At 44.0% G+C, this 21,975-nt stretch overlaps 1 protein-coding gene across 1 annotated transcript; it reads right to left on the reverse strand.

Moving 5' to 3' along the window:
- Positions 1-8,383: 8,383 nt before the first annotated feature.
- On the reverse strand, positions 8,384-13,744 carry NKX3-1 (NK3 homeobox 1). The gene is made up of 2 exons (XM_090052003.1): positions 13,575-13,744; positions 8,384-11,549 (listed from the first exon to the last, which is right to left on the reverse strand). Exons 1-2 carry the CDS (start codon positions 13,729-13,731, stop codon positions 11,134-11,136), a joined length of 573 nt encoding a protein of 190 aa, XP_089908129.1. The 5' UTR covers positions 13,732-13,744; the 3' UTR covers positions 8,384-11,133.
- Positions 13,745-21,975: the final 8,231 nt, after the last annotated feature.

Raw genomic sequence — 21,975 nt, forward strand, 5'->3', positions numbered from 1 at the left:
GGTGGATGTAGAGCACTTCTAAAATCTGGCTCCTGTTTGTGCTGAGGACTTGAGAAAATCTGGCTATTATTTAGGGTGCAAAGGACTTTTTTTTGCAAATCTAGCTCACAGGTCTGCAATATTGCCTGCGTTAGAAAAGACCAAGACAGCTGTAACACCAGTAACCTCAGACTTCATTGCCTAGCATACTTATCATACATTTTTTGTTATTAGGTTGCTTCTTTCCTTGAAGTGGAGAACACTATGGCTTTGTAAGAGCCCAAACTTCAGGAGCTGTTAGCCATGCTTATTGTCTCATCAGAGCACTAGCTGTAATCAAAATAAGTTACTTAGAATTGGCGCACATTTTTTCTTTTTTCTTTGCTTGGAGTAATTTTGTATATTGTAGCTCCTGGTTCCAGTCCACAGCTGTGCTGGATTGTGCAGATTGCATTGTTTGGGGTTTGTAACTTTATGTTTTTGCTGATCTCGCTTTATCTTCTGGATAGTGAGTGCGCGCATGTGTGTGCACGCGTGGATGCATGCACGCACGCAGTTTTCCTGTTCTAGAGGTGATAGGACATTCGTCCCTCATGTGGTGTTTTTAAAGTTAGCCTGTTAAAGACTGTAGGACATTAAATTGCGGTAGTGCCCAAAGCAGACAAATGATTAATTTATTCTGAAGGCACCTGAACAGGCTGTGACTGAGCAGCATGAGGGTGATTAAAGACAGCTTTGGCCTTCCTACCCGTCTACTTGCTCTAAGCTCAGCAATGAAGCAGCTGGCTCAGATTTGCTTTACTAACCTTCTGGAGACCACCAATTTGAACTGCCTGAACATGACACTGAAAACATGGAGACCTGGAGAGTTGACGGTAGTCTTGTGTAGAGTTAAGACTATGGTTTGCATAGGAATGACCCTGCCTCATGCTGAGGGTTGAACTAAGTGATCTCTGGAGGTCCCTTCCAGCCCTACTTCTCGATGATTCATAGGAAAGCTTTTTTTTTAACTCTTGATTTTTTTGTCTCCAGCTGGAGATTGTCAATAGAAAACTAATCAGTACACATTTCATTTTTTGTTTTCTGTAAAAATTCTTATCTTATCTTATCTTTAAACTTGCTTTTCTGAGAGTGAGTTGCTATAAATTACCCCAGGCAGATGTGTTTGGAAATGCCTTTGTGGCTATTTTTCGTTGAGTTCTTATTGCATGCTTTTTATCCAGGTCACCACGGGGTGAATGCAGACCATTTCCATCCTGAATTTTTTTGCTAAGAAAGAAAAGTTCCTGGTGCTCAGTTTGTGCTAACGGCTTACTTTTGAGAAGCGCTGATTGTTCACAACTCCTATTGGCCTCAAATAGAGCTGCGGGTGCTCAACGTCTCCCAAGATCAGCTAACAAGTGTATGAATACAAATCCGTCCCCTGCCCATTTTATCCCACTACATTTGGCAATTATAGTTTCATAGTGCTGAGGGTCGGAAAGGACCTGAACAAATCATCAGGTCCGACCCCCTGCCCCAGGCAGGAACGAGTGCTGGGGTCATAACACCCCAGCCAAATGTCTGTCCAGCCTCCTCTTGAAGACCCCCTGCAGTGTTGTAACACACTGCATCCTAGCCGCATTAAAACCATTGGGAAGAAAAGCTCATTGACTTCAGTGGGCCCAGAATTCAATCCATCATGATGAAATTTGTAACAAGTCATCTACCAGCAAATTTCACTTCACTAGGGTGGTTTGTAAGAGCACAGATGGCATGACTGGGCTCAGTGGCCCACCTTTTTCAGTCGTGAGTATGCAGGGCCTGCAGTAGCACAAACAAGCTTTGAAACTCATTGCCACCGAGAGAGCTGATGCCAAGATGTTAGCAAGACTCAGAAAGGCTTAGGCCTTTCTGTGGTGGACAAGAACCCCCACAGCAAGAGTAAATATTAAAACATTCCCAAGGGTTTAAAGGAAACCTAAACTCATGTTTTAGGGTTTGTAAGTCAATCTACAGTCATTGAGGAAAATTTCCTTAGAGAGAGGTAATCCCATAACTGCCTGTTGCAGGGTTTCCTGGACTCCTTTGAAGCAGCTGTTACCAGTACTACTGCGAGCAGGATTGTGGCATAGGTGGAAGACTACTCAAAACCATTATGGCAGTTCAGATGTCTCTCTATTTCTCATCCCTCTCGGAGTAGAGTTAGCCCAACAGAGACGATTTGTTCCCATCCCTCTGGTTTGCAAATATTGTCTAGGTCAAGCTGAAGATTTTTTTCTTGGCTCCCTTTTCTTTGGTACACTTGCCAGATAGGTGGCTTATTGCATGCAAATGTTAGTCAACAGTTACATTATCCAAAGACAGCCCTTTTTGTAGCTTTAAATAAATGATTTGGCACAAACAAGTGTAAATGTTATGTCAGCATTAGACACTGTTTAATCTTGACAGATATGTTGGCAGTGGTGCGTGACACTAATTGACAGACGTTAAATGATGCCTTCTGTTTCTAGTAGCACACAAACAGGAGTTCTGCTTCCTTAACGTTGATTAAAACTCCACGTCTCCATAGTCAGGGCAGGATTTTCTTTTATATATAAATCAAGAAGAAATTTACCGCAGCAAGAGCTTGCCTTTTTGTTCCTATTGTTGTGATTAATGCTTTAACACTCTCAGATAATTTGGTTATCAAAACATGGCAGCCTTTTCTCTTTTTGTCCTTGTGCTTTGTGTTAAAAGAAATGAACTAAAAGCCTGGCTCTCTTCTGTGGAAAAGCACTTAGGAATTCAAAAGAGAAGAGGTGGACAGGAGGAGAAAGGACTTCAGTGCTCATTATCACTGAATATACGTCAGCCAACAAACCTTTTAGTGGCAGGAACTGTAAAATAACTGCCTATTTAAGTTACTACTGACGCTTGCATCTCTGGATGAAACTAGCTGGAAGTCAGTTGAGTTGATGGGATGTTCCCTGGATACCAAAATCAGCTTTTGAAGAAGTGTGTTTGTGTGCGTGTGCGTGTGATTCAGTGAACAACGACAGAAATACAGAAGCCATGTCAGCTCATACTTTTCATCTCAAAAATATGATGCCCATTTTACAAATGAGAAAACATAAATGTGACAAAGCTGAAGTGATTTTTTCCAAGGTCACGGGGCAGGGAACCATTTCTGCTACATCGCAGAAAAGAGTTACAAATAGGGACAATACAGTAGATTGTTTAGGGAATTGAGATAGAGGCCTTACACTTCTGGGTCACTAGACCTAATGCAGCCCTGTGGTCTGTGTGAAGCCAGTTGTCAACTTCACCCATTTAGTTGATGGTTCACTATCGCACTGTCTGCCTGCCTGAATGGTATCTGATCTCGTTTTGGTGCTTTCAACACAGGGGCTGAAGAGGTGTATAGTGTGGAGAGAAAACTGCCTTCTCACACCTATGGGAAATCACTCTAGGTCTCATTTTGTCATCTTGATGGCTATTTAGAGTGACTTAGCTGAAAAGGGCAATATTTCTGGTCAGGAAAAAGACCACCGTGACGACTAGAACTAGCAGGGAGTCTCAATAAAGAAGAATTAATAGGTTTGGATTTTAAAGCATTCTCTCATTCCCCATTCTTTGCAGAAGCATCTAGGCTGAAGGCTAAACTGCTGGTCCCATTGAAACCAAAAGTTTTGCCAAGGATGATTTCTTTGCCTTAGAAATCCAAGCATTCCTCTCAGTTGCATTACCATAAATATCAAGTCCGTGGTGTTATTCTACGTTCATAATGATGCAACTGAAAGCAAAATTTGGCCCACTTCACCATCCACTCACATGTGGGATTTGAAGTCTGCAAGGCTATATCTTTTATGCACATTTTGCAACCAGTTGACAATTACTACGTTGATAACATACCCCAAAGGCAACATAGCAAGACGTGTCTGACTTTGAAGAAGAGTGTGTGTCACGGGCTTACAGCTCGATACCTGTTTTCTTACAGGGATATAAATCCACTAAGTAAACAATATTTCAAAGGGAAGAGTAAGATGTGCCAGTATAGCTATGCATATATAAATGAAAACTCCTTTTATTTTATATATGAGACTGTGCTTGCTTTCATGTATTGGGTCAGTAAGTGTCAGCCAAAAATCATTAGCTACAGGAGTGCGATATGGATGACAGGTCATAGTACAGGCTCATCAACTTGACCCTTCCCTGCACTGCAGTTAATGCAGTTAGGCCCACCTCTGTCCAGAGGTTTTGTGAACACTGCTATCAGAACAGTCATGCTTCACACCCGCATTTTGATGTTGGAAGTTAGGAGACAAAGTGCAGAATTGGGATGTGGGAGAATACTAGTGCAAAATACCTTGCTCTGTAAACAAAGGCTGAAAAAAACCTGAAATGCAGCATAAATTTATTCTAGGTGTACAACCCAATTGACTGCAATGGGGTTAACCTGGAATAGAAGTGGCCTGTTAACTTTCCTGTAGGTTTGGTGGAGGATGGGTGGTGAAAGTGACTCATGAATCAAATATTTACTGCCTAACTGTTGAGGCTGTGCTAGGAAAAAAGCTTCCCTTAGGTTGTTCCTATTTGTTTTCTTCCCCTGAAAAAGAGAATTAATCTACAAACATTCAGCATACGTGACCATTAACTAATGTGAGGTGAAAAGCATAGTACTTATTTCTGAGCTTTGAAGGGAAATTCACCCGTTTTATATTTAGCTGTTATCTTCACGACACAACCCTGACCCTGCAGACATTCACATGCCTGGCCTGAAACTTTGGAATTCATGCAACATTTTGCATAGCTAAAATTTAAACACAGTTGTGTTTGCAGGATCAAGCTCTGCGAATGTAAAATGTGAATGGGCTGTAGCATCCATGAGTGGGCACAGTTTAATTAGTTGCTAAATTCCAAGCATGTAGAGGCTTCTGTGCATACTCTCATTATGAGATTAAGAGAAACAAACCATTTAAAAGCCTTCATGGTTTAGCTGCAATAAGTACCTTCCCTCTTTCAGACAGCCCTCTGCTTCATGCTAATCAGATGAAACAGTACTTGTTTTTATGTGCGTCTTGAATGATAAACAAACAGGGAGAAAAATGTAAAGAACATTGTTTGATTCCTGCTAACTGTGGAATCTTTTCATTCCTGTTGAAGCAGACAGAACCGAAAAGTGCTGTGTTTTTTCAAGGCAGACAAAGTACTTTGGGTAAATGTGATATATTTTATTAGATGAACTAAATAGCTGGAAAGATTGTTCTTTGCAAGCTTTCAGATACAAACACTCCTCTTCAGGCAGAGTGATTTGCAGTTGTACTGCACTCTCCTGAGTGGGATAGAAGCCATTATGCAAAAATGGAGGTCTGTGAAAATGCTAATACGTGGCAGTGAGGATAGACAATGAGAGTGAGACAGGTAGGTGAGGTGGAGTGGGGTGGGGAAATAGTGACCTGGTGATTAAATGTAGCTGGTAAAATGCAGAGAGGTTACCTGGGGTTATCAGATGGTAGGCAGGTTATAATGTGCCATGAATCCAATGTCTAGGCTTAGTCCACGGTTTTTAGTTTCCAGTAGACTGATGAAGTGAAATTCATAGACTTGTCTGCTAAAGATGTTTTGTAAATTCCCTTTGAGGATTAAAACTGAGAGATTGGAGAGAGTGGTTATCTTGTGAGAAATGTGCACTCACAGGTAATTGGGTATTTTTGTCTCTGATTTTTTGGTATGCATTCATTCTGGTATGCAGTTGTTGTCTGGTTTTTCCTACATATTTTCCATCAGGGCATTGGTGCACTGGATGAGCTATATTACATTTCTGGAGGTGCAGCTGTAAGATGCAGGGATGCTGATGGATCTTTGTGGGGTGTAATTATTGTGGGGGTGGGGAGATACATTGGCTAGTTTTACATTTCTTGTCATGGCACGGTCTGGATCCATTCCATGTGTTTTGGGCTATAGGAAGTTTGCTTCTGGTGATGAGGTTGGCAAGGTTCAGTGCTTGTTTAAAGGCTAGAATGGGGGGGTTCTGGGAAGATCGCTGTAAGAATTGGGTCTTCTTCTAGTATGGGTTGCAGTTGTTTGAGGGTTTTCCATATAGGTTCCGGGGAGGGGTGGTATGTTGTAACTAATGGCAATTCATGGGAATTTTCTTTTTGTACTGCAGCAATTCTTCCCATGGTATCTGGGTGGCTCTTTCAAAAGTGTGATCTGTCTCTCTGGAGGAGTGTCCTTGTTTAGTGAAAGCCCTTTTGAGATCTGTGTGGTGATCATTGTGTGTGTGCTCAGTGCAAATTTGGTGTTATCAGAGGGCTTGGCTGTATGTTACAGGTTTCTTGGTGTGTTTAGGGTGATTGCTGGTTCTGTGCAGGTACGTATGTTGGTCCATGGGTTTCTTATATGTGGCGGTTTGTATTTTACCATTTTGGATAGTGATCATAGTGTCTACAAAGGAAATGGAGTATTCAAGAGAGTCTGATAGGGGGTGATGATTACTGAATTTGTGATGGAAACCAATTGGAGATTGCAGGTTTTCAGTTCAAATGATGTTGTCATCTATATATCTTAAGTATGGCATGGGTTTGATGGTGCAGTTCTTGAGGAATTCGTCTTCCAGGTGGCCCATAAAAAGCTTAGCATATTGTGGGGCCATTTTGGTGCCCATAGCTGTGCCCATGGTCTGGAGGAAGTGTTAGTTATTGAAAGTGAAGCTGTGTCTGAGGATGAAGTTTGTAAACTCAATAATATCTTTAGCTCTGTACTCTTGAGTTGTACTCTTGCTCTTGTAGATATGCAAGGCAGGCTTGGACACCATCGTGGTGTGGGATATTGCTACAGTAAAAGCTTTGCTATCTGGCATGAGTGGGGTAAGGAGGGTGCCATGTATCTAAAAATTAGTTATTGGAATTAGCACAGTGGTGCAGGGTGGTGGATGGTGGCGGCATGCAAACTTCTCCCTCCCCGCCCCGTGTCCAGTTGGCAGGGTGGTGCCTGTGTAGCCCACAGAGGGGAGCTGCTGCCCTCACGCCCCCCGCCAGCCCTGCTCAAGAAAGACTGCATGTGCAAGCCGGATAATAGAGTATTCCAGTTAGTAAAATGTTGGTTAACACAGCTTTTCCTGTATATAAGTTGGTTATGCCCATGGGGAGCTAGGACGGTGTTTCTGGGAAGGTGGTTCATGCTTTTAAGTTTTCGTACAAAGTCTATTGTGTCTTGGACAAAACTCGCTCTTTGGGTGGCAAGAGGTTTTAGGATGGATTCGGTGAAACCTGATATTTCCTCAGTTAAGTTTCTATGGTTGGATATGATAGGTCTCCCTGGGCTCCTTTGTTTGTGGATTTTAGGGAGCATGTCAACAGTTCCTGGGTTGGTAGTGGGGGGATAAAGTTCTGTAGTTTTTCTTGTAGTTCACATGGAAATGATTTGATGGTATTTTTGAGTTTCAAGGGATGCTTGTTACTTGACTGGATTGGACCTAATATCCTTTTGATCAGTAGATATCAGTGATATTATGTGCTAAGCTGCAATCAATAATGGCTTCTCATACCTTGCTATTTTGAAGAACTGCTATTGTACTTGCTACTTTTGACATTTAATTGTATGAAGCTCCCACAAGGCTTGATTCTTCCATATGTACTCTGAGGAGTAGCCCCTGTGACTACAGAAGGAGAGCTGACGTTTAAGACTACAACTGGACCAATAGATATAAGACATTACAGTATCTGGCCTGTACTGAATAAAGGCTGAAGCACGGCTTTGAGAGCCAGAGTCATATTTTTGGAAGTGGAGGCATTGCACTGGGGAAATATAAACTGTTGGAGGGGACTTACAGCCGTGCATAGTGTTAGTGAGGTTTTGGAACAGCCATCCAGTCAAAGACTTAGCGACTTTTAAAATGGAACTGGATCAGTTAGGAGGGATTATGTGATATGGAACCTGCAGTTGCAGAAGACTTGGACTTCAAGATCCAGGAGGTCCGTTCCAGTATTATGTTCACAGGGTATGAACTCCCTTAAAAGCTGATTCCAACCCACTACAATCTGAGCAGAGACTTCCATCAAGCCTCAGCTTTGCAGCCTTTAAGTGTAAGTAATTGTGTAGTAAGGACTCCTTCCCATCCATAACCATGCAAACCTACCAGGCCACATCTGCTCCAGCATGTGGAGTCATTCTAGCTGTCCTTGGTCTTTGCATACAAGGCCCAAGCACAGGTCCCACAGCTGCCTCCTATGCCAGCATACATGGAAATGGAGTACAGATTCTTGCTAATGTATCCTTGCTTCAGTGCTACTGCACATTTGCCTAGCCTTAAAAATGCAGGAGTCTGGAACATAGATGGTGGAGTTTAAAAACAGGACACAAAAAAACCAACCCAGAAACCCACCATAATGTGTTTCTAGGAAACGTCCTGCACTGTTTTATTCCAGGGTAAAATACACACATTGTTAGGGTGGTAATAGTATCAAATGCGTGCACACACGCACACACACACACACACACAGAGCAACCATTTGCATTAGGCTAATTCAGCAAAATACAAGGCACAGACAGTAGAGATGAAGTGGCAAGAAGGTTTTGTTATTGCTCATACGCCAAGAGTAAAAACCCAGAGCTAGAACAGAAACGTACTCTCATTGACAAACCCAAGCAAGTGCTTAGTTCATATACCGTGCTCATGACCCAACACACTGTTGCCCAGCAAAATTAATTGGAGCCTCCGCTTCCTTGCTCCATACCACGTGCAAAGTAGAGGAGATGCACTAAGCCTCCGTCTTCTCTTGCTTACACTGTATAAGAAGTCAGAAATAATTTCAATGAGATCAGTTGCATTGGGTTAACCAAAAAAAATCAGACCCTGCCATTCTGACCAGGTAACACTTATGCTTTACACACATCTAAGTGACCACATGAGAAGCCAGGTAGTAATGTGTGGATTTCTACATTCAGGTCTGATCCTGAATTGCAAATTCACTGAGCATCAGGGCCGTACAGCGTATGGTCATAAGGAAGCTTTTGTTCCAAGTATTGTATAATCACTTCTTTTGGAAAGTGGCTCAACAACAGGGGTGGATTTGAAACATGTTTTGTAACAGCCTGGAGATGACCTTCCAATCTGAATGCCGACTAAGGGAGATGGGGTACAATCCTTTTAGAGCAAGGAGGCTGTAAACAGAGCATAAGCTGGGAGAAGTGCCACTTGAAGATACTAGCTGTTGCATTCAGACTAGTTAGAAAACAGGATGCTATCTTGTCATACATTTCAAACAACTTACACAACAGTAGTAACTGCAAAGCCACCATTCAATATCTGGGAGCTAATTAAATGATGAGCCATTCTTGATAGCTTGTGAATGCACATGCAAAGTATTGTTACATCACTGAAACTGCATAAAAGTTTTGTCTGTGTTGCACTTCCACTGTTGCCTGGGAATAGCTGTCTTCTTATAAAGACTAAATGTACCCAGTAGCACACACACAGTCATTACAGCATGTATTAAACTTGCACAAAATGAACATCACTGTTTCACGTGTGCTCCATCCCCAGTTTGATCTACAAAGTTATCTGTACAACAAACAAGCCTGTGAGTTCATTCTTAACACCACTAGCCTGCTTTTTTATCTACTCTTAGAAAGAAAATTATTTCTCTTTACTCTGAGTAGAGTTGAGAGCCTTTCCATTTTAAATCTGCATGTCAGTGTTTAAACAGTGTCAAAACCCAAATATGAGAGAGAGCTGTGTTCTTGAGATCACCTTCTTTTCCTCCATTGTTGCTAAGTCAGCAGGGGCATCCTATCATCATTGAAAGTTATGGGAAAATTAGAGGGCTATGTTCTCAGCAGCTGCAAATTGTCTTGGATCCCACGTCAATGAAATTAAATCAGAATCAGCTAAGGAGCTCCCCCCACCCCCATTTAGTGCATATAGCAAGGTACATGACCATTTCATGTCTGGTATATGCAAGGCATAATCACGCACAACTTCCCTAAAACAGCAGAGGCACAGCTTTAGTCTTTCTGCTTCAGAAGCCTTTACACTGAGTAAGAGGAGAATCTTCTTCAGCTAGCAGCATAGGTATTGTGGTCCAGATTTGAGCAGTTCTACTTCCAGACAGTAAAAGGCAGCAATACGCAGTTTATGCACATATATACAGCAATAGTTTAAATCGGTGGTTCTCAACCTTTCTGGACTCCAGGCACCCCATACTGGACTTGAGACACCCTTCCATTACTTCTGTGAGTTGAGTGGCAACCAATTTAAAAAAAAAAACACAAACAGATTTTTATGTTTCAGCGCTTACCTCCTTGCACAGGGACTGCGCTGTAGGGGTTAGGGATTGTGCAGGCAGGGGCAAGCCTGAGCCTGGTTTATCTGCTCATCTCGTCATACCTCAAAGTACCCTTTAAAGCATCTGGCAACATCCTGGGGTGCCCCACTTCCCTGGATGACAATCACTGGTTTAAATGCTGGCATCTTTGACATGGCCTGACATTCATAGGGATATACGATACACTCTTGCTTTAGGAACGTATGACTCTTAATTCCCCTTCAAGAAAAAGCACTTATAAATGCAAATGAAATAAAGCAGCTTTTCTTTTTTTAATTCAGTGCCCTCAGCTTTGCTCTGGTTGTTTGAAAGACCCTGTATTCAGCATCAGCTACACAATAGCGTTAATCCAGATGAAAGAATAGAGGCAACTTCTATAGCACATCTTTCCCTTTTGGTTCTTATGTGGTGGTCATAGCTAAGAAGTTTTCCAGAAGCACCTAAGTTCTGGGGACTTTCAGTTCTGGGGGAAGGAAGAAAAGGAGGCGGGTTGAACGCTCGATCTGAGTGCATAGCTCACTATACAGGTATGCAGGAGAGCTGGGTTTTAATCCTGGCTCCATCACTGGTTAACATTGGCCACGTCACTTTACCTCAGCTTCCCCATTTGCAAAGTTGCACTTAGGATGCCGATCTCCCTTGAGAATGACCGATGGAAAAAAAGTGCTGTGCAGGGGTATGGCATTAGTAGGCGCTTTGGAAAAATTTATCTTAGATTTTTAAGCAGTGCTGAAACACCTTTAAGACAACTACAAGATGTAGTATGTTCAGTGCCTCTGAGCAAACTTTTCTCCCATGCCTGGTTAGTACTGGGCAGAAAGGAAGAAGTTTGGTTTAGACCCACACAACTGGTCATCAGCTGTAGTTACCAAAAAGATGGACCCCAGCCATTCAGGTAGTACAGATATGGACAGTACTGGTAGCTGTTATACACAGAGATGAGCGAGGCCCTGGAGAGGTCCTCCCCTTTCAGGGCTGGGAGAATGGAGGTCTTATTGAGTCCACCAAGCTCAGCGGCTAGCTGCTTCCTCTTGGTTTTGTACCTTCGGTTTTGGAACCAGATTTTGACCTGGGTCTCTGTGAGCTTCAGGTTCTTTGCCAGGTGGGCTCGTTCTGGGGCCGACAAGTATTTTTGGTGACTGAACTTCCTTTCCAGTTCGATGACCTGCGTGTGAGAGAAGGCTGCCCGTGAGCGCTTCTGCTGCTTTTGGGTTCTTTGGGTACCAGGTAGGGACTTCAGAGAGTTTTCGCAGTCTGACAGGTAGGACTCCATGTGTACACCTGTAGGAAGGGAACAGGTCTTGTTATACGTTAGAAAGGAACAACAGCTTATTTTCAGGCATTGTTTTCACGTTTCCCAGGTCATCTTTGGGCTTTTTTTCCTTTAAAGTTCCCCCTCCCCTTGAAACCTAGATGCAACACTCACTCCATTAAGTGTTTTTTAATGTTTGGGGGGTTTTTTCCTGCTCAGGAATTCCTGTACGACACATACCGCTATGTTGTCAGCTTGCAGGACTGTCATAGGTCCCATTATATGGGCAACCTTTCCTTAAAGCCTGAGCTCCTGTGTTTGTGAGATTCTCATTTTTCCCTGTTCCCCTCTTTTAAAACAAAAAGCTTAAGTTTCTACCCTTCTGCTGTTGTTAACAACCAGGTACATTCAAAAGAGCAAACAGAGAAAAGAGAAAAATATGTTTTCAAAATCATAATAGTCATGACTGCGGACATATTTCCCAAATTTTCTTTTAATGATTCAGGCTGGCTACTAAAAGTCAGTCCAAGGCCACGACAGTTCCCGAGCACTTGCTACTCCCACTGAAATCAGGGTATGAGGTCTCCTTTCTACAGAGAGAATGGCAACGCTCCTGCTGAAAGCAGGATCTGGCTTTTTAAATTCAAGTTTTTGCACTAGGTCAGGTGAGAGCTTTTCTATTGCAAGACCAGCTTCTTCTCTGTCCAGAGACTGCTTTTTTTGGCAGATGAAGTCTTTTAGGGAAAAGGAGGAGGTAGAGAGATATACCAGTATGCCAGGAGCAAAGAAATAAGGTCTTGATGCTACTTTGTAGGCTGTGGCTGCCAACCCTACCTTTCACTCTTATCTTATTTTTCAGTATAATCAGTCTGGCCTGATCCAAACTGGTGCTGAGCACCCACAGCAAACATCAGGAGCTGCAAGTCAATCTGTATGTTTCAGTATCGTGCCCTTTACAATTAAAGCCCCAACCTGAAAGGTTTCGTAAAGGAATAGCATCAGGTTATTATTAAGGACAAAATACTCTTCCCTGTTGCCAAATGATGCCAAGACCTGAAAGACAAGAAAGAGGTTAGGCTTGCGTTATTAAGCTTGTTGCTTCAAGTAGTAAGAGAAGCCGGTTTCTTGCAATTTCCCTGCTACATTTTCCTTTTAAAAAAAAACTTTTGCACTGCACTTGGCATGTTTTGGATGAGAATTGCAAGCCAGATTCTCAGCTACGGCATTGAATGGAGTCTGTCTGAATTACACCAGCTGCAGCACCACTTTGGGGGGCAGGGGGGGATTTTTCGAGGACTCTCATATATACTTTTTAAAATTAAAGTAGTTCTTTGAAACATTCCTTTTGGTTCTAGACTTTATACAGTCCGATACCCGATCTCCCATCCAAGTTTGTTTTGACAGTCACCTGTAGCAATAAACTGCCAGTCCTTAGAGAGTATTTTGTTTTACTCTGTTATTTATTATGCAAAGGACCTGGGTGCCGCACTAAGATAGGGACCTCTTTTTGCAAAGCAGCTTACAGACATAACGGATCCGTCCCACTCTCAAAGACGGTTAGCGCTCTCTGTCCGTGCAAACACAGACTTGACCGCCAAACAAGACTCGGAAACCTTCATTCCCCAGAGAGTCGTTTTCAAGTTTCATTGTTTCAGTCACACCAAGAGTTTCAGGACCCGCCAGCCTGCAACAGCTGCTTCTTCCCCAACTCCCTTTATGAGCTATGTACTTAAAACTCTGTCCTCCCGTCTTTCACGACTACTCGGGCCGCGAGCACCATCTCCACGGCCTCCCAGCCACACTGAGCTACCAGAAACCCCTCAGGGGTCACGGGGGGCCAGCGACGGCGCTGGGAGGAGGACAAGGCTCCCGTCCCTTGCTGTTCATAGCGGGGCTGCGCGCGGCCCCGAGCAGCCGCCAGCGGCGTGAGCCCGCAGGCAGCAGGCGCCCGCCGTTCAGCGCCGGCCGCGGGGGTCGCTTAAAAGTGGCGCTCCTGCAGCGCAGGTCCGGGAGCCGCGGGGCGAGGCGGAGCCGGCCTCTCCGCGGCCCCTTACCTGTGTCCGGCCGCGGGCTGTCGTGCGCGGGGGGCCCGGGCGAGGCGGCCGCGGCCCGGCTCTGCCCCGCCGCCGCGTCCCGCAGGATGTCGCGGATGAGGAAGGAGGTCGGCGGCTTGGCGGGCGCGGGCGCGGGAGCGGAGCGCGGGGCGCTCATCTCCGCGGCCGCTTTCGCTTTCCCACGCGCCCGCTCCGCCTTTATCCGCGCGCCCCCCCCCCCCCCGCCGCTGGCGCCGCCCCCCTCGGCCCGCGCTCCTGCTGCTGCGGTAAATATACACACACACGTATATTAGGTTTTTTACCCACAGACACTCGTGCTCCTCTTCTAAGCCGGCTGCGGCTTTATGCTGCTGCCCGTCCCTGTCCTAGCTGGGCACCTCCCGGGGGGTTTTGTCCGGCCGTTGCATCGCTGTCTCCACCGGCTCCGGTCCCTGCGCCAGGCAGGGCTCCTAGGGCGGAGGTGGTGGTGTGTGCATCTCCAAAACGCAGTGCAAACTCTGGGTGCATCTTTCCATGGCCTGGTCAGTACTAATAATGCAGTTGGTTAGCATCAGAAAGGGTAATAATGAGAGCTATTTTGAGGATATAGACACATTTTGAAGGAACTAAAATTCTGTTCTCATGTAATCCTTTTTGCGAGATGTATTGGGTTTTCATTGAAAAGCCTGAAACCTAAAAAGGATATCATCTGTCCAAAAAAAAAAATCTTTCTGGTTTATTCCTATGTCAAAAGCATTCTTATCTGCAAGGCTTTAACATCTCTAATAACACTTTGTAGTAGCATTTGCTACCATTGTCATAGACATCAAATACAGGGGAAATTCAGGATGATTCTTCATACAAATTAAAGAAAGAGCTGCCACTCCCTGCAGGATAGGAGGAAAATTATGCAACAGGAATGTTGTGAGACTTAATTTGTGTTTTGCAAGATCCTTGACTCAAAGGCACTGGAGAAGTTCAAACTATTAGTATTGACTCTAAGCATCAGAAACCTAGGAGTCTGACAGTCCAGAAACTTAAAGATTTATTAAATAATGATTTTATCTTTCCATCTGGGTTTTTGAGCTTTTAGAGTTCATGTTTTCAAGCAGTTTCCCTGAACCGTTAACTATACATCCACAAAATAATCCCCTTCCCTTCACTGAAGTTACTCCAGGGATGAATTTGGTAACCACGCAGTTTTGGTGAGTAGCAAACATTGCAGGAAAACAGATGCAAAACTGTGCTGAATGGGGTAAAAGTGGGGCTGAGCTTCTGTTGAGTTCCCCAGGAAGGGGCTCTTTGAGAACAGAATTTGACCCCAAGGTTTCTATCCTCAGTTTCCATAAAGGAGTGATGTTGTGTTGGCTTCAGTGGAGTGAGGCTAATTCACCCAAGTGGAAGAATTGGCTCCACATTTTCCGTCTGATATGTTTGTGTGTAGTCACCGAGACCATGAAAAAGCTGTTTCACTCTGAGAATGACATCAATTTGACTGACACCCTGTTGCATCCTTAAATCCCTACTGACCCCCAAAAGTCGCAAACCAACCCCCCCTGCTGACCTCCCCCCCTCACCTTGAAGAGTTTCTACCCCAAACCAGGAGGAATTCCAGAGATCCCACCAAACCCACCAGGGACTCTGCTACTGGTTTTATGTACAAGACTTCCAGTCGCTGTGGTGAAGCATGGCAGCATAAAACCTGATAAACAGCCTGCTTTTAACATCTCTAAACTGTTGGCGCTGTTTTGCGCAGGCTGTTTTGTACCTGGAATTACTTCCTTAGAGAACATCAGTAGCTCCAATAACAACTCAACCTCATTATACTCTTATCACCTAAGAAAAGCAATTTGGAAAGATTTATGAAGCAATAGGAGCCTAACAGTATTTTTCCAACGGTGCCCCTGCAACAGGCCCTCTAACCTCTATCCTCTGCTTCTGGAGAGCAAATTAGGATCCAGTTCTGGCTACCCACAAGTTTAGACTGTATACAAACTGGGTGGCCTGCAAGAAACTTCCTACCCAATCTGCTCAATAGCTTAGCCAGAAGTCCTCACCTGTAACACATATTGGGAATGTTTGCTTAGGACAAAGAGAGGTGACCTTCTCACACTCTGCTGGCCAGAGGGAGTGAGCAAGAGGGTGGCCTCTGGGGCGACATGACATCTCTTCCCCCTCACGTTCCCCCAGCCAGTATTACAGATGATTTTGTTTTTAATGTGTGCAATGAGCATGGTAATATCACTAGTTACCACAGGGCGAGTCCAATTCTCTGTCTTTAGACTGTGAATCAGAGAGAGCAGCACTAAAGTCAGTGGAGTCATAGAGAGAGACATCTGAAGTAAAAGGGGGGGAAAAGCCTGATAGAAATAGAAACCCAAGATTGTAGAAAGATCTGCACTGATACTGATCTCAGTCACACAGTGTGTAGCAAGGAAGGCATTTAATGATCAGTGTAGTTATATCAGTTTAAATCTCCACCCACAAGGCCTCTGCAGATATCACAAGTGCCTGCACTGAAGTTGGTGGAATTGTGCTGGTGTAAAAACAAAAAAAGCCCGTGCAAATGAAAGCAAAATCACTCGGTGGAGTCGGAGGTAACAGTTCCACAACTGTTAAAAGTCCAATGGGACTTAAGCTCCTAAATCCCTTATGCACTTCTAAGATTGGCCTCATTAGGTTTTTCAAGCTAAGCTCTGTTAGAGCCAAACTGATCACTTACGTCTTTCATGTGAAGTACTGGCTTTGCTGTTACTATTCCTAATAATCCCTAGCACTTGTACTTGATCCCTGAGGTCCTTTGGGAAGTCTTTGGGACTCTTGTCCAAGTGCATCTGGAGGATGCTGTTAAGGTTGCGGTAAATCCACTGTGCAGATCCACAGCGAGTCTCAATCTCCCCATTTCTCTACGTGCGTGAAAGGCAAGTGCTCAGTGGGGGTGGCAAGGAGGAGGAAGCACATTGGCTCTCTTCCTTTCAAGAAGCAGGGTAACCAAGTAGCTGAAACTGGATGGAGATTCAGATACATTTCCCTTTTGGTTATGCTCCTGAAACACTTATCGCTGCTCTCCCTTCATTAGCTTTTGTTGGGCACAAGTCATTTGATGGGAGGAGCCTCTTGTTTTAATGGGAGTACTTGGGCTTTTTAACAACAAGGGTCATCCTTGGTGTAAGTTCACTGACTTCAGTAGGGGCTAAGACTCCAGACTCTCGGGCTAGCACTGACCATTTGACCATGCTCCCTTCCCAATCGCTCCCTGTGCAGGTACAGAACCCCCTAGTTCAATTTTATCCAAGCATAAGCGTGCCTTTGTGCAGGTATGTGTTTAATTCTTTGCGAGGTTTAAGCCATGACCAGTCTTGCCCAACCAGGGCAGAGCACTTGAAACCACTTGAGAATAAATACCACATAGCTCAGCACAGGACCACAGACCAGCCACGGAGAAGTCGTTAGCTGACTCAGTTGAAGCCAAACAAAAGGTAGCTCAGGGTGGCACTTTAAAGACGAACTGGTTCAGAGAGGCATGAGCTTTCATATTCAGTGATCTGCTTCATCAGGTGCTAGAAATGGGTCGGTAGAACATGAAATTGCAGAACAAGAAGTCACCCACAGACTGGATTATATTAACAACCGTCTCAGCAGGGGCTACAGCTTCTTATCTTATTACCTGAACTAGCTATTTACTCTGGTGTCCCTCAGGTCTTAACTTCCTTCTTCATCTTAACTGATTTAATCAATCCATTTATTACCTCTTAGTATATCCCCTTCCCTTGTCCCTTTCCCTTCTATAAAGTAGCCTTTCTTTCTGCCAGGCTGTTCATAGCATTTGACAAAGTAAGTTGTTGCCTCTGAAGGTACGTGCCTCTCTGAAATGGTTAGTCTTCATTTAAAAGGTGCCATCTTGCCCTGCTTTTCTGTCCAACTTCTAGCTAACATAGTTAACCACCTTTGTAGGATTTTCCCAGATTCTGCAGGCAGACTGAGCAGTTTGGCTGCAGGAGTGCCCCTTGGTGGACACTTCATGTACTGTGCAAAATCAATTATAGTCGATTAAAATCTTTGCTGCTGTGAATATGAGTATGTGACGCTTGCTTTTTAGTTCTCCTCATAACGTAGACCAGTACATATAATGCAAGGTAGGTTTTCTTAGGAGTGAGGAAAGAAAGCAGACTTAAAGCATGCAATGCACTCCAAAATTGTGGATTTCTCTACAGAACAAAACAAGCTTCAACCTTGGGCTAGGTATTTCTGGAGACTTACCAAAACAGTAATTTTGAATGAATTTTTGAAAGCAAATAAAGAGCTTGACACACTGCAGTCAGCAAGCCCGCACATAAGCCCCTGACTTCCAGTGCATATGGCTGTCCTAGGGAGTTTTGACAGTGCAAAAGCTACCTAATTAAGTCTTACTGTGCTTCTCGTAGAATGGGTCTAATAGATTTTAACTGCCTCCAGGGACTCAAAAGTATTGCTCATATGAGTAAGCCTGGCACAGTATGTTGCCTGTTGTGAATATTTGGATATGCTGTTGGTTCTCTGGTTGTTCCGTGGTTTCATTAGTTGACTCAAGTTGAAACCCTGTCTTCAAAGCAGAAGGACTGTACATCTCAGCGAGCAGAGTTTGTAGCCATCCTACTGCAATTTCCAGTCATTGACTATTTTTGTAATTTATGCATTCTGGGAAAGAGAATGATTTTCTAACAGTGCATTTGGGGACAGATCACACAATGCAGATCTCAATCATGTGAACTTGGGTGACAAAGGTGAACGCATGATCCTTTGCCAGAGGTCAATATCTGCTCCTTTCAGTGACTGCTGGCGCAGTTGTTAAGTCATGGCTGTTTTACAGCCTCTGTGAAATGAGTCTGATGGGTCTCTGTTCTATTTTGCAGATAAAGAAAGAGCTTTGCTTATTCCCTAGGCCTGCTAATCTGTCACTTGTCACCAATGCTTGATTAACTGCTCAATTACAACTAAATAGAGGCTTGTAACAGCATTGTCCTAATTTGTCATGCCTACCAGCATACACCATACACACTGGACAGTGGCTAAGATGGTGATGTGCTGAGACCCCGCTAACTAGTATTATTTCACTGTTTTTCCTTTTATTCTTCCCTCTGTCTGTGTCCGTTTCTTGTCCTAGGTGGTAAACTTTGGTGATCAATGACTGTCTTTATTCTAGACATAGTACAAACAAAGAAATAAAAGATCATGGGTGGGGTTTCTGGGAGATACAGTAATACGAAAGAAATTATAACAACCAAAAAGCCCAAAATACACGTGTCACGCTACTGTATTTTATTTTTAACCTCTATTTTATTTTTAAAAATCCAAACTGTTGAACGCAACTGTCAGAAAGCTGTAAAAAACCTCACAGTGTCACTGGACGCACCAGAAGACATTATAGAGTTAGCACATTTTGAAAGTAGTACATTTGTCTTAAGATAGGAAAAGATATTTGAAGAAAAAAGCATTAGTTTCTTTCAGGTATCATTTTCCCTCTAGCTGAACACTGAGAGAATGAAGCTGCATGGAAAGGTAAGCAGCTGGGTGGATGGGTCACAGCCACACTAGTTAGTGGAGCTCAACTGACTGGAATCAATGCTGATTGATGCCACCTGAGGAGCTGGCAGTCTTGGCAGGCTAGCAGTGGCTAAGGGACATACAGAGTGTAACACAGATTGTGGTACACCGTTTGGGTTTGGGTTTGGGTTTTTTTAAACAGACTTGGAGCTGCTGCTTTGCAGTCTTTGCTCAGTTTGATCTTACAGGTCCTCAGTGGACCCGCGGGAATGCTGTTATGCCTTTGTGACGGAAGGGGAGCTACCATCCGGAGGGGTTCACGATGAGGTTTGCAAAGGGCCTGTAGTGGAATTTAAGCATCCAATGCACTCTTTGAAGCCTCTGCCTACCCATGCAAGCATCTGAAGTTTGTTTCCACCTGTGCCTTTTTCAGGTAAGCTCCCCTGTTCGGTTTCTGTGCTTGCTCAAAAGAGTTTTCAAGGCTGAGTAGCTTAGTGCCTTTTTCATGCTTCAATGCAACCAGGATCCGCAAACTAGGTATTTCCCCCCAGCTCTCTGTACAGTCTCTGAGGAGCACGGTGTGGGAGGCATGCTCTCCGCAGGCTCTGGGCATGTAGCAGCAGCCACAGCTTTTATTCAAAAGCATGGCTGGAGGAGGTGGTGATATCCTTTATTCAGCAGGCTGGTGGCTAGAGCATTCCCCTAGGATGTGAGAGACTGGGGTTTGGGTTTTTTTCTGTGCCTGAGAGGATTTGAACATCTCTCTCACTGACCAGGATAGTGCACCAATCAACAGGCTATAGGGACTGAGTGGTGTGGCAGTAGAAAAGAGACACTGACCACTACTTGGTATAAAAGAATTACAGATTTCCCCCCCGCAGAGAGTTAGCAAGTCCCTTTAGCCTAGTGGTGAATGCATTCACCTGGGAGGGGGGAGGGGACATGTCCATGCTCCAAGGCACATTTATGTATTTTTCCATAATAACCAATAGATTTTGGATAAAGGAGAAATAGGTTTTAAGAAGCAGCCTTGTTGATAGAGTTTCCTGTTAAGTATCTTCGGCAATTCTCTGCTCAGCCTGCTGCGGATCCCGTTCTGAGATGTTGAACTCTCCCTCGGGCACTGTAGGGAGCTTCTGCTCCTGTCTCCGAGCTGTGGTTTCCATTCTGGGGAGCCTAAAAGTTAGGCCTTTGTGGCTGTAGCCCTTTGTGGCTATAGCCTCAAGTGACTGGGGGTCACACTGGATGTCCTCTCTTCCATAGTCCATTGTCTTGTATTGTACCAAAAATTTTCCTTAGCCCTTTGCTTTCAAATACTGGCAGTCTTATTTCATTTCCCTTTGTCGACATCCAGGATTCACATCCATATAAAAAGGCAGGGTGAAGAATTGTACTATAAAGCTAAATTTTAAGGTTTCTCAAGATTTTTTTTTCCTTGATGCCATTATTTTATTTAGGCTTAACCGGCACATATTAGCACCATCAATTCTTGCCTTGATTTCTTCAGTTAATTGATTGCCATCAGTGCTTATTGCTTGGGTTAAAATAAATATATACACCTAGTCTTAATTTTGTGGTTCAGGGGGCCAGAAATAAATTTGCCCTGTGTAATTGCCCTTTTTTTGCATTCAAGTATTTGTTTACTGTCTGCTGAAAGACATGGAGTGCCGGACTGGTATGAAACGTTGGTATGCTCTGATATGGCAACTGCTGTGTAGTGTCTGTCTGACAGCTTTGGACGTTACTGGTGTAAATGGAAAGTGGTGAAATAGGTGATTAGTTTAATATCCACCTGAAGCAATCAAAAATTGCAAGACAGGCCCTCAAAATTAGGAAATTTGGCTTAAGCGTCTTATGAACTTTAAAATGAACCTTGGATTGTGTGAGTTTCTTTTCACTTATTTATTTAGCCTTCAGGCTTTTCGTCAAAACTATCGGGGTTATAAATTTGCAATATTTTTCTGCCTAAAATCTGAAAACCTGACAACTAATGTGAGACCTTAAGGAAAGGCTCCAAATATTGGCAAGACATCATTAAAATGGCCAGAGCTGGCAACAATGCTGGTTACATTGCATGTGTTTTCCTTTTGTGTACACTGCATTCCTAAAAGAAAGGGAGCCTGTAGCACTGGGGCTAGAAAGAAGACTGAAGACAGATTGGATCTCAGGATGTTCCCAAAAAGAGCTTGGATAGCATAGGGCTTGGGGAGCCAGCCTGTCTGCAATTTTATTGACTTATCTACCTAGTCTAGGTGAAACGTCAAGCCTTGGGATAGGCAGGAAAGTGAACAGCACTATCTCTTGGAGGGATTTTTGTTGTTTTGGTTTAGACGTCAATTAGGTCCCATTCGGGAAGTGAGTGAATGCTAAAGAGTGACAGGACTAGGCCGGATTAGAGATAAAAGCCTAATTGCCTTCTGCAAGTCTCTCTTGGGCAAATGCTTCGAGGACAAGAAGTGTCAGGAAGCAGGCGAAGGGGCGTGGAGCAGCTGTGAGCGAAGGCAGAGGTGGCACAAAGGGAGATGAGCCAGCAGAAGGTCCCGGACCTGTCCTGTCTTCGCCCTGCTGCAGGGTTGGGAAACATGCAAAGATAATAACCCAAGTGGAAATTTTGGACGTTTCTAAGGGTGGTGCTCTGAGCTTAACTTCCAGGACTCTCCTCGTTTTTTTTTTTCTCCAGAGGATGATGGGACAGCTTCACTTACCTTCATGCAGGGTCTGCTGGGTATGAAGCACCCCTGGAAATTTGTCCTCTTACTACCAGTTTCTCAAAGGAGCCTATTGCCCCAGCTGAGGAGGAACCCATGTCTCAGAAAAATATTGGAGATTTCAAAAAGCTTAATTGTTCCCATTTGGAATGGGATATAAAGTCAGCATTTCTGACAAGCCAGGAGTAGGG

Source organism: Crocodylus siamensis, chromosome 6, assembly GCF_052110815.1.
Source record: "Crocodylus siamensis isolate JL-2025a chromosome 6, ASM5211081v1, whole genome shotgun sequence".
NCBI classification, from domain to species: Eukaryota; Metazoa; Chordata; order Crocodylia; family Crocodylidae; genus Crocodylus; species Crocodylus siamensis.

Coding starts and splice junctions, on each gene's coding strand:
- NKX3-1 (XM_090052003.1), bottom strand. CDS start 13,731: ATGAGCGCCCCGCGCTCCGCTCCCGCGCCCGCGCCCGCCAAGCCGCCG. Junction 11,550..13,574: donor CAGCCCGCGGCCGGACACAG/GTAAGGGGCCGC, acceptor CCCTTCCTACAG/GTGTACACATGGAGTCCTAC.